Source organism: Paralichthys olivaceus, chromosome 23, assembly GCF_024713975.1.
Source record: "Paralichthys olivaceus isolate ysfri-2021 chromosome 23, ASM2471397v2, whole genome shotgun sequence".
Classification (NCBI taxonomy): domain Eukaryota; kingdom Metazoa; phylum Chordata; class Actinopteri; order Pleuronectiformes; family Paralichthyidae; genus Paralichthys; species Paralichthys olivaceus.
In genome coordinates, this window is record NC_091115.1 from 1673327 (window position 1) to 1685518 (window position 12192).

The following is a 12192-nucleotide window of genomic DNA, read 5'->3' on the forward strand; positions in this document are numbered from 1 at the left end:
AGTCGGGGCAGCAGCAGTTTTAGTTCTTAAAACGCCGACGTCCACGTTGGTGATGTGACTATTTATACTAAATAATAATGAATAATAAATGACTTCAGTTTATTATGAGGGAATTATACATGAGTGTTAATCGAACGGGTTAATGACCATAATTAATAATAAGATATCTGCACAAACCTGTGGTGCGTGTGTGATAAAACAGAAAAAATAAATGATGATACCTGTGAAAGGCTCTTCATCATATTAAACCTCATATATCATATTCTGCAAAGCACTGACTCATTGTTTCTTTAAATGTCTTGCTCTGAAAAGCAGGCATCACTTTAATTCCACTAAAATAAAAACTTACTGATGACATTAGAATTAGAAGTGTGTTTGGCTGATCTGTGGTCAGCCAGGTGTGGCTGGTCAGGACACGGGACTGACGCCGGCCACGAGCCAGACGTTACATCGAGAAGATTATTGCCACAGGGCTGCAGCAGCAGCAGTGGCGGCGGTGGTGTTGTTGTTGAAATGTGTTGTTGTGGATTTCACATCAAAAGATGGAGTGGGAAGAAAGAGAACACGCAGAGCTGTAATTTCTAAAAGCACGGCGGTGATTTCAGAGCTGAACTCAAAGAACTTGTTTATTGTCAGAGTCGTATTTAACTGAATGTTGCTCACATGCTGCAGCTCAGTATTTTTGGGAATTTACAAGAAATGAATTGCTTGAAATCTGGTCTGGTCCATCTGAGCGGTTTGGAGACAGCTCGTGGTCGACTCGTACAAACTGTGATGAACCACGTCTACAAAGAAAGAAAAAAAAAAAAAAGAGGTGTGAATCACGAGCGTGTCGAGACGTATAGAAATCATCTTACAGATATTAACACGCTTCTCTCCATCCTCACACTTCTCACAAGGGGCTCCTGGAATAGAGCGCTGAGAAATATAGCCTTTCATTGTGACGTGAATATAATGACACGTCTGTACATTTCCGTCGGTGACATGCAATTACACCGTGTTCGACAACGCGCCGAGGCTGCTGCCCGTGAAGACGGAGCCGCAGCGAAAAAAAATAAATTCCCCATAATCTCTCTCTCCCTGTCATGAATTTAATTAGATAAATGTTTCAGCAGCGTTGTGAGCCGTGGGCTACTTACAATGACAAGCTGACGTCAGCGGAGTCACATTCCTACCTGCGCACGGCCGCTGTGGATACGGCTGATTTAGTCTCAGTCATCCAGGACAAACCGGGCGCTGAGAAGGCTGCAGCTGAGGCTTTAGACTCAGCAGTGAGGGGTGATGTAAGAGTCCTCCTGCAGAAAATCTGTCACCTCTGCTTACACATTCTCACAGTGGTTCAGTGGGAGACTGAGGAGAGAGGCAGACTATTCTGTGTTCGTGTCGCTCGCTCGGCTGCTGCAGAACTGTACTTGTTAAAGCTTTGGCTTGGGGTGTTACTGTTTTTGTTTGAAATCAACCTTACGCAAAGACGGACCACGTGACAGCAAAACGCCAAACGTTATGCACAGTCACCTCGATAGCCCCCTGGTGGCAGACTACAGTGATGGTCATAAATGCCACCTCCACCATGTTCACAGATGGGACATGGACGGTTGAGAGATGGTTTCATTAGAAGCATGTCCCATATGGTCTAGCGGTTAGGATTCCTGGTTTTCACCCAGGCGGCCCGGGTTCGACTCCCGGTATGGGAACATTGGTTTTAACAGTGATTTCATTCGGATAATGTGATTGATAATTATATTCTGAAGTGTCCTTGGGCAACGTGCTGAACCTCCGTCTCATAGATGACGAATGCACTAATTGTAAGCGTCAGCTAAATGAGATGTAATGATTGACAAACATCACTTACATCAACGAGTCTCAGCCGCTGCTGCTTCAGAGCGCCGGACGCCTCTTTATTGATATTTGACAAATCACGTGTCCTCCAGTTTTACTGCCTGTCCCCAGGTAGTAAAGATGTATTTACTTTGTTTATGTGACCTTTTCTTTTAGAGGCACTGTGCCACTAAGTGCTGCTCACGGCGACCGACCACGAGTGAACCCTGTGACCACTCCAATATCGGCTGTCACATTATTACCCATAATGACGAGTTTGTCTCGTAGGAGCGAGGGCAGCGGGGCGGTATTATTCATCAAAAAGCAAACAGCAATTTGGCACCTCGAGTGTTTGCCTATTATTCTTTATTGCCAGTTACACAGTGTGACAAATGACTGAGGCATCTTGTGTTAAACCTCTGATTTACAGTGTCAGTCGTCATCAGCAGTAATAGTGTGTTTGCTTTTAGTCTGGGAAGCAGCTCAGCTCCTGACTCCACCGCCGCACTTTAGCTTTTACTGAAATATCTCAGCAGTGACTGGATGGAATAACTTTTTCACCATACGGGCCAATTATTTATGCAGTGTTCGAAACATATTTTGGACTCTTAGTGTTTAGATTTGTTTTGCAGATTAACTTTTTGTTGTTTAAGCACTTCCATTGTTCAATTTATGGTAATTACATATGATACACAGCATGTGGTATTCTGCTCCTTAATCAAATATATCTTTATTGTCCCCTTTGGGCGTTTTCTAGTACAAAAAGCAGAACAGTTAATTCGGTGCCATTATAATTCCTGCTTTGTTATTTGTGTCTGTTCCTGCCTGATGTCACCGTGTTGTTGGAGCTGCTGGTGAAAATCTGCTGAAGCATTTTTAAAGAGAAGTGAAATGTTTGGGCATCTTGGGAACATTTCAGTGTGTGTTTGTTTGCTGCTGTGAGAGTGTAACAGGGTGTGCATCTTTACACAGCTTATGTTTGTGTGTGTGTGTGTGTGTGTTTGTTTGGTGTATCTCACTGCCCTCTGTGTTCTGTGTCTGTTTTCTCCTTCAAGAAGTCGGCCCCCAGGAGGAAATGTGCAGCCTGTAAGATCGTTGTTCACACTGGCTGCATAGAGCAACTAGAAAAGGTATCACACACGCACACACACATTGTTGTTGAGGAGAATTTAGGGTATAAATAAAGTCTGACAAGAGTAACTACAGAAAGAAAAAACTCCTGACGATCATCACCACCTCTACATACATCATCCAAACTGTTTGTCCGTAGTAATTTCTATTAAGATTGCATAATTTCCATTAGTGTGGATGATGTATTTATGAATTCCAACTTTTAAATATTCATGTGGTTGTACGTCAACCTGGTACTAATATAACTTGATATTCAGCGTTTGTTAATTATTTACTCTGCGTCTGTGTAGATTAACTTCCGCTGTAAACCGACGTTCAGAGAGGGAGGATCTCGATGCCTCAGAGATGTAAGTGTGTGTGTGTGTGTGTGTCTGTCTGTGTGTGTGTGTGTGTGTGAGTGAGAGAGAGAAGAGGAATTATTGTGCTTCATATTCACACGGTGAGAAAAAGAAAACATGAGCGTGTTGAATGTTTCTTTCTCTGACAGCAAAACATACTGAGACATCACTGGGTTCACAGACGGAGACAAGAGGGCAAATGTAGACAATGTGGAAAGGTAACACACACGTTCATACACACACACACACACACACACACTAATGTTGTTGTTGTGGGTCAGTTAACAGTGTTCCTACAAATTACCTCAGTGTATTTTTCTCTGTCTCTGCAGAGTTTTCAACAGAAGTTCTTCCACAGTAAAGAAATCATTGCCATCAGTTGTTCTTGGTGTAAACTGGCTGTAAGTAACTCGTCCTCTGAAATAAACACCAGAGTAAGACTAAGACCAACCGCAACATCTGGAAACCTTTATTTTGAAATGAAAGCGGGGCTTATTGAAGTTTCTGTTTCTGTCACAGTTCCACAACAAGGTGACGTGTTTCATGCTGCATCAGATCGAGGAGCCGTGTTCACTGGGGGCCCACGCTGGAGTCATAGTGCCCCCCTCCTGGATCATCAAAGTCAGGAAACCACAGGTGTACACAAACACATCTGGAAACACACACACACACGCACTCACACACACTTCCATTCCAAAGCTCCCAGCCCAGTGGATGATAAAGTTCACAGGATGTCATCTAGTGACGTTAATGAGAAATGACTTGTTGGGTCTAAATATAAAACTATAATAGAAGCACTGTGTCAAAACTGTGTGTGTGTGTGTGCGTGTGTTATTGCCTGTGACGTGATATGAGCTGACACATGTCTGATCGGTCTGAGGGAGCTCTGGGTTTGTGTCTCCATTATCACACACACACACACACACACACACACACACACACACACACACACACACACACGTATCCCTCAGTCACATCACTTGCTTCACAGCACTTTTAATTACCGTCACAAGCGACCCTACGACAGTGAACCGGCCACTGAACTTTGTTTGTGTTGTGTGTCCGTCCCTCAGAGCTCACTGAAGAACTCTGCAAGGAGAAAAAAGCGGACATCTTTTAAACGAAGGACAAGCAAGAAGGGACTGGACGTAAGTTCAACTATGAGAATTATTTTATTGCTTTATTCCTTTGTTAACCACTTTAGCACATTTGACGTAAACAGTACTTTACTTTTACTATTTACATGAACACAATTAATATATTGTGACTATTGTTATTTTTGTTCTCTTAGAAGTGTTGGGAAACAATTGTTTGTCCACTCTCTGCACATCGTCCCTCATCTGTCTCTCTTTCTGTCTCTTTGTGTAGGATTCTAAATGGCGTCCGTTCATGTTGAAGCCACTTCCTTCTCCTCTCATGAAGCCCATCTTGGTCTTTGTCAACCCGAAGAGCGGCGGAAACCAGGTCAGCGAACTTCTTTATCTTTTATCATCATCTGTTTGAGAGCTGGGCGGAAGAGTTCACTTCATTTCGCATCATGATATCAACAGATAATAATTTAGTTATAAGTCTTTGTTAAGCAGCTTCTATCAGACTGTGCTATAAAAATCTGCTAGATGTTGGTTTAAACTTCATCAGCATTATTGTAACATCGGGATTTGAAGTAAAGGGGAATTCCTGTATCTTATAAATGAATCATGTGACATGTGATGTTGTCAGACTCTGAGCAAAGACCTAGAAAAACTATTTGAACCATTTATTAAAAAGACGCCACTGACTTTGTATTTTTGTGATACATTTTTCTCCATGTAGGGCGCCAAGGTGTTACAGATGTTCATGTGGATCTTGAACCCTCGACAGGTGTTTGACCTGTCGCAGGGCGGCCTGCGAGAGGCGTAAGTACCCCTTCACCACAGAAGTTTCTTTTTTAAATTTATAATAATCCTGTTGCATTCGGAATAAGGTCAGTGTGACATTCCGACAGCCGGTTATTTTCAAACTAGAAGACAGTAATGAACTTGGAGTGCTACTGACAATTTATTCATAATTTCCGGCTGAAATATTCATTTAAAACCACTGCTGAGAGAAAAGTACAGAGATCTTCTCACTTCAGTTTTAGTCACTGTCCTCTCCTGTTCGTTAAAATGCACTCCCCATGGGTTGGTACCTTTTCATGAAACTCGGACCAATTACACCCACTCGACACCAATCAGCGCAGCGCTCTGCTGAAGACGAGCCTCACTCTGCTCTGTGCAATTTCTGACTCGTCAGGTTGGAGTTGTATCGGAAAGTGCCAAACCTGAGGATCCTTGCCTGTGGAGGAGACGGGACGGTAAGACTCTGTAAAGTTGCGTTACTTACACTCATAAGAAGAGAGGAAGAAGAAACTAAACTGTCGTTATTGGGTCGTGGGAGTGAGAAGAGTGATTCAAATGATTAATTATCTTATTTAAGGTAAAAAAAAGACGTGTTTTAGTAATAACTGTTCAATCTCTCTGCAGGTTGGGTGGATCCTGTCAACTCTCGATGAGCTGCAGATGAACCCCCAGCCTCCGGTCGCTGTTCTTCCTCTGGGAACAGGAAATGACCTCGCCAGGACGCTCAACTGGGGCGGGGTGAGTTCCCAGCCTTGACTTCACAGAGGTTGACAGAGTGCGACAGGATGTGGCAGCTTCTCCTCCCTGTGTTCGATCACTCACAAGTGTCCACTTTGTCTGTTTAATGAATCTGAGGTCAGATTGTTTTTACACATCGTTATTAAAAGAGGAACGTTATCCCTGAGGAAAATGAAACATTCAGTTTGGTTTTATTTAGATATTTGATGATATAAAAGACGTGTCGTCCATCTTGTTAAATGATATTAGTTCACCAGAGGATAAACACAACTGTGAAAATATATATGTTTATTTATTTAAATGTTAAATCGACCCTCTGGAAATTCATGGAACGTTGTAGCTGCTCCAGCTGATTATTTATTATTATTTATTTATTTTCTTTTTTCCCTTCTCATCTGATATGAATTTAATCTCAGGGAAAATAATGCAAGTATGAAAGTAGTAATTGACTGCGGTGTGCGGAGCAGTCTGTGTGCACAGCGTGGAATGATGAAGGACAAGTGAAGGACTCGAGCGTCTTCAGCAGTACAGCGTAAAAGAACTGATCCAGTCAGATGCTTTGAACAAAGGGGGAGAACTCATATCTACAGTGTGTGTAATTAGTGTAATCAGTGTGTCCCCAGTTTGTCCTCTCGCAGGATGTTTTATCCATTTCTTTTCTCTTCCCCCCCCCTCTGCTCGTTCCTCCTCTCATTCCCTCTCTCTCTCTCTCACAAACCGAGCGCTTCTCCATCTCTCTCTCTCGGTGTGAGTGTGAATGTCCCTGTGACCGACTGTGTGTCGGGGTGTGAGCTCTGCTGTGCGTGCGTGTCTGTGCTTGTGTCCTTGGCACACTGACTTCCTCACCTGGTCCCGAGGGAAACAAACTAAAAAAAAAACGAACATGATGGAGAGAGAGTAGAAAGAGAGTCATTGTTGTTGTATTATCATATTGTTGATTATATTTTACACCTTCAGCCGTTGGTCAGACTAAACAAAGCGTCTGTTTGCGTGTCTCTCTTTGCGTGTCTCTCTTTGCAGGGTTACACAGATGAGCCGGTGTCCAAAGTTCTGTGTCATGTGGAGGACGGTTCTGTTGTGCAGCTCGACAGGTGGAACCTGCTGGTGGAGAAAAGTGCTGCTCTGCCGGAGGAGGGAACACAGAAGGTGAGATGACAGCTCAGCGTGGTGGTCCGACTTCTAAGATCAAATAAATCTCTTTAAATTTCAATCGAGGCTCAATTCAATACTAATAATCAATAAAATATCCGACGTGAGAAAAGGATAAAAGAAATCTGTGCAGGAGTTGTGTTGAAACGCCAACATGATGCTTGTCGACCTCAGTTCAACCCCGGATATGATCTGTGTTTTTACATTTATGCTAATGCGTCACTTCAATGTTTTACTCCTGCGTCCTCAGCTGCCTCTCAACGTGTTCAACAACTACTTCAGCCTGGGCTTCGACGCTCACGTCACCCTGGAGTTCCACGAGTCAAGAGGTCAGTGTCACTCTATTCATCTTCCATTAAGTCCCTCTCTTTCCCTTCAGTGCATCGTTCTCCACTCCCGTAAAGGGAAGAGAAGCTGAATATCATGAAATATTAAAAAAAAGAACACATTCATGCATGAGAGTAAAGATGTCTCCGTCTGTCGCTTGATGCTTCTGTGTTTAGTTTTCATTTTTCCTTCCACTGTAAATTGCAGCATATTTAATATATTCTCCTTCTTTTTCTCTGCGTCTTCCCAGAGGCCAACCCAGAAAAGTTTAACAGTCGCTTCCGCAACAAGATGTTCTATGCAGGAGTGAGTGTCCCGCTCGAGTTGTTGCACATTCTCACACGACAATGACAATAATGTTTATTAAGTGAAGGAGGGGGGAAAGAGATGGAAGATATACAAAATTAAACATAGGAGATGCAGAGGGAGAGAAAATAAAGTAAGTTAAGGATAAATCAGGGTCTAAATATTAAAAAATATCATCATCTTTCCACCAAGTTCACTTTGACTATTCTACACTTGTACTTGTGTAGTTTGAAGTATTTCTGATTAGTTATTCATAGTTTTTCCAGCTTATTTTATGAGAACTGGTCTAAAACAAATTTAAAGCTTAAACAAGTCATACAAAATGAATTGAATTCAGTTTTTTGTGATGGAAGTGCAACAGGAAATAGTGGGTGGAAGTTGTATGGGGGGGGGGGGTTATCTCTTCTCAATAAGGGAAATGTGATGATCTGTAATTCTGCTTGATTGGATCCTTTTATCTCTCTGTGTGTGTGTGTGTGTGCAGGCTGCGTTCTCAGATTTCATCCAGAGAAGCTCCAGGGATTTGTCCAAGCACGTCAGAGTGGTGGTGAGCGTTAACACACTCTCTCTCTCTCTCTCGTCCTCCGTGTCGACATGTCTGGGCAGCAGGTCGACCGAGTGATTAAAAACGCCGTCTTTCAACTGCTCGTTTGAAATCTTTCAGGATGAAGTGTCCTTCAGCGAAAACCTCTCGGCCCCACACGATTCTGATTATTAAAAATAAATGTCTACTCCTGTTCAAAACTTGATTTCAACAATGCGACGCTGCGGCGGCTGATAAGAACCTCGAGACTTTCCATCTCCCACATCAAAACAGGTTTGAAACCGAGAGTGAGAACATTGAAACCGAGACTGAAAACTGAGAGGTGAGGTTGAGGCTTGAAGCGACATGTAAATACATCAGTAAACTCGCAGACGTGAGAGCGACGATCAGCCGTCTGACACAGCGAGAGCAGAAGAGTTCAGTAGACGAGCGGCGCTTCATCACAGTTGCAAAACACTCGTCCTCCCCACAAATCTTATTCCCTCAACATAAATTACTCTCCCTCATGTTTTCTCTTTTTGAATCCTCCTCAGTGTGATGGAACAGATCTAACCGCCAAGATCCAGGAGCTGAAGTTCCAGTGCATCGTGTTTCTGAACATTCCCAGGTAAGTGAGTGGACTTTGTCTTCCACGTATGCAGAACGCCCTGATCCCCAAAAGCTTTGTCAGCTGTACTCTCACATTTCTATATCGATAAGCGACATAATATTTGAATGAGATAATTTTCGCAGCAAATCAATTTCACTTGATTATGATAATGTACCAGCTCTTTGAAGCAGCGCAGCCACGAGACACTTCAGCTCTCGAGTGAAAGCTGTAATGAAATGAATCTTAAGTGGGTCAGCGGCCTCTTCAGTCAGGGGCCGCAGGTCTCGTTCAGGTTTCATACTCCGACACTGGAGCTGTTGATTCAGATCCTCCCACACCAGCCTGCAGTTACACACTCTCCCTGCTCAGACGTTAAATCAATGAAAACAAATTCAGCACCTGTGGTCGGGGGGGCCGGAGACTCAGAAGAGCAACGTGATCCTGGAGAGCATCTGATCTGAGAGCTTCCTATGCACAGAACGAATCCCCACATGTGTCTACAGAGGGCGCTGTGGCTCAGCAATAGGGACATGATGTTACTGCGAGTGTCCTGATGTCACCTGAGGAAGCTTGATGTTAATATTTTATTTTTTTCCCCGTGTGTGTGTAGGTACTGTGCTGGCACCATGCCATGGGGAAACACAGGCGACCACAGAGACTTCGAACCCCAGCGCCATGACGACGGCTGCATCGAGGTCATCGGTTTCACCGTGGCGTCACTGGTGAGAGAAGAGCAGCTTCAGGAAAAGACAGACGATAAATGAGGCAGCTGAAGTGATCGTCTGTCTGTCTGAGCTGAAAGTCTCCCTCTTGTCCACCAGGCAGCGCTACAGGTCGGCGGTCACGGGGAGAGACTTCACCAGTGCAGAGAGGTTGTATTAACTACCTTCAAGACCGTACCTGTGCAGGTGAGCACACACACTCACCAGCATCGCAACCGGAAACTACAAATATTGGAACGATTGAGCGTTTTGAATGGAAACCTTTAATTTGTCCTTGGCTTTAAAAACTTGTATGACTGGTCACACACACACACACACACACACACACACATTGAAATTCCCCTTTAAAACTCCAGAATACAAATATTAATTAATATTATTTATTATTAATAAATACAAAATGATTTGTTTGGTAGCAACAGACAGAAGATGGAACCAAATATGAACTGAGCTAAGGCTTGTTTTTGTTAGTTTATTTTAAGACGTGGACTCAAAGCTTGACGTCTAATAAATAAAACCAATCAGTGTAAAGTTGATCAAATAAATGTTTGTCTTCTATATTAAAACAGTTTCTTTGCTGCGGACACGAGGCGCGTTCACCTCGATATCTGACGACACGATCGATATTTATTTTTATCCATTTCATGATCGACTGCACTTAATTGATTTGTCTTTTAAAATCCATGGTCGTATTGATTTCTTATTAGTGCTGCTTTAATCATCCTGCGTCAATCAGGACTGATCAGATCTCGTGAACGCTTATGTGTGTGTGTGTGTGTGTGTGTGTGTGTGTGTGTGTGTGTGTGTGTGTGTGTGTGTGTGTGTGTGTGCATGTAGGTGGACGGTGAGCCATGTCGACTGGCCCCAACCACCCTCCGCATCTCCCTTCGAAATCAGGCCAACATGGTCCAGAAGAGCAAGAGACGCACCTCAGTGCCCCTGCTGAACGAGTGAGTCATTCACACACACACACACACACACACACACACACACACACACACACACACATAAAGACTGAGGAACTAGGCCAGCAGTGTTGTAAAAGCCCAGGTTTGCACCGAGTGAGTCACACAGTCTGTTCAGTGGGAGCTGACATTCACTCCTCTCAGTGTCGCACGTCTCTCGTCATCTCGCCAAACCACAATCAGAGGAGGGACGTGTGATGTCGTCCGCTGGCACTAATCAAAACACGAGTGTCGGCTGCGTCTCCGGTGACAAACTGGACACGTAACACTGTGGTTTTCTCCCGGAGCTCAGGAGTCAAACACCGGGACACGGTTATTGATTTCTCTCGGGGACGAGGCGGCCGTGCAGAGCATCGCGGTCGCCTGCTGAAAAGAGAGAACGTGTTAACACGGCCTGATTGACGAGGATGTTTCAGACGACTTGTCAATAACGTTTTATTAGAAAACTGGCAATGACACAAAAGTGCTGCTCGATCGCCCCCTGGTGGCTGGCTGTAATATAAGTGAGGATCCCCAACTCTTCTTTATTTGATTATATTTATATATATATATATATATTTATTGTGTCATGATTGACAGCTGAGACTGACTCACGATTGGTGGAGGGCGTGGCTCCGTCCCCAAATCCTCATTTCTGGATAGTGGGAGAAAGAGGAGACCAGTCGTCCCACGTCTTTGTTTCTTTTATTCTGTAAATTAGAAGTTTTCATCGCGTCAAACACAAACATCCCGACACTTGTCGTCACGGTGATAAAGCTGCAGGGCTCTGGTGTTTTTCTAAACGTGCCGACTAACACTCGTCCGTCCTCGTGGCACTAATGACTCTTCATGTGCAACGTTTCTGAGTCTGTTTGCATGTGAGAGGAAGAAGAACTGATAATAATGAAGCTGCAGTGTCTCTGCTTTGCTGCTCTGCTCTCTATGTTTGTCTATTTACCTCTGAGCTTCTCTCCATCTGTCCCTCCTCCTCTGGTTCATCCTCCCTTTATTCTCTTCTTCTTTATCTCCACTGTCTGAAATATTTTGGATTATGAATTTATTTTGTTTACTTTCTCTCCTCTTGTTCATTTCCTTTGTTTCCTTTTATGTCTCCTTCTTTCCCCTCCTCTATCCTTCATCTGTTTCTCCTCCTCTCCTTCTCCCTCACCTCGTTTCCTCTATTCTCTATTTCTCCTTCATATTCCTCTTCTTTCTTTCCTCCTCTGCTTGGAATCTCTATATTCCTTCATCCCCATCTGTCTCTTCTCTCCTTTCTCTCTCTGTTTTCCTCTTTTTTCTTTCTCTCCTTCCCTCCTCATCTGTTTTCCTCTCCTCTACTTATTTTGTCCTCTTTGTATCCTCTCTCCTTCACTAAACTTGGATTTCCCAATTTCTCTTCACTTCATATCCCCCGTCTTATTTCCTTATCTCCCTCTTTTTTTTTTTTCCTCCCCTTGTTTTCTTTTCATCCTCCTCTCCTCCACACGTTCCTCCTCTCCTCTCTGTGTGTGTGTGTGTGTGTGTGTGTGTGTGTGTGTGTGTGTGTGTGTGTGTGTGCGCGGCCGTAGTATTCAGAAGGTGTGTGCAGCTGATCTGCGCCGCCTCTCTGCTCCCCCCGACTCCTTCTCTGTGTAAGTACCTGAACCCTCTGTCACGGTTTGTGTGTCACTCTGTGTTTGTGTACACGTGAGTGAACGAGTTGTTGTGTT

The 12192-nt window shown here is 43.8% G+C and overlaps 1 protein-coding gene and 1 non-coding gene across 17 annotated transcripts in view; both read left to right on the forward strand.

The window, feature by feature from the left end:
- Positions 1-12192, forward strand: part of dgki (diacylglycerol kinase, iota) — a 43979-nt gene that overhangs the window by 23695 nt on the left and 8092 nt on the right. For 7 of the 16 annotated variants that reach the window (XR_011240117.1, XM_069519604.1, XM_069519608.1 and 4 more), the window contains exons 4-22: positions 2874-2948; positions 3240-3296; positions 3437-3505; positions 3620-3688; positions 3807-3923; positions 4361-4435; positions 4656-4751; positions 5100-5182; positions 5559-5619; positions 5789-5902; positions 6923-7048; positions 7302-7380; positions 7629-7684; positions 8169-8231; positions 8762-8835; positions 9428-9539; positions 9639-9725; positions 10377-10489; positions 12052-12114. Coding sequence is in view for 14 of the 16 variants with exons in the window: in XM_069519604.1 (XP_069375705.1) it covers positions 2874-2948; positions 3240-3296; positions 3437-3505; positions 3620-3688; positions 3807-3923; positions 4361-4435; positions 4656-4751; positions 5100-5182; positions 5559-5619; positions 5789-5902; positions 6923-7048; positions 7302-7380; positions 7629-7684; positions 8169-8231; positions 8762-8835; positions 9428-9539; positions 9639-9725; positions 10377-10489; positions 12052-12114 (1589 nt within the window). In the remaining 2 variants the exon portion in view is untranslated. The remainder of the gene's footprint in view (positions 1-2873; positions 2949-3239; positions 3297-3436; positions 3506-3619; positions 3689-3806; positions 3924-4360; positions 4436-4655; positions 4752-5099; positions 5183-5558; positions 5620-5788; positions 5903-6922; positions 7049-7301; positions 7381-7628; positions 7685-8168; positions 8232-8761; positions 8836-9427; positions 9540-9638; positions 9726-10376; positions 10490-12051; positions 12115-12192) is intronic. The other 9 variants (XR_011240118.1, XM_069519610.1, XM_069519612.1 and 6 more) reach the window with 3 other exon arrangements.
- On the forward strand, positions 1623-1694 carry trnae-uuc (transfer RNA glutamic acid (anticodon UUC)). Its single transcript has one exon. It is a non-coding gene; the product is annotated as a tRNA-Glu (tRNA).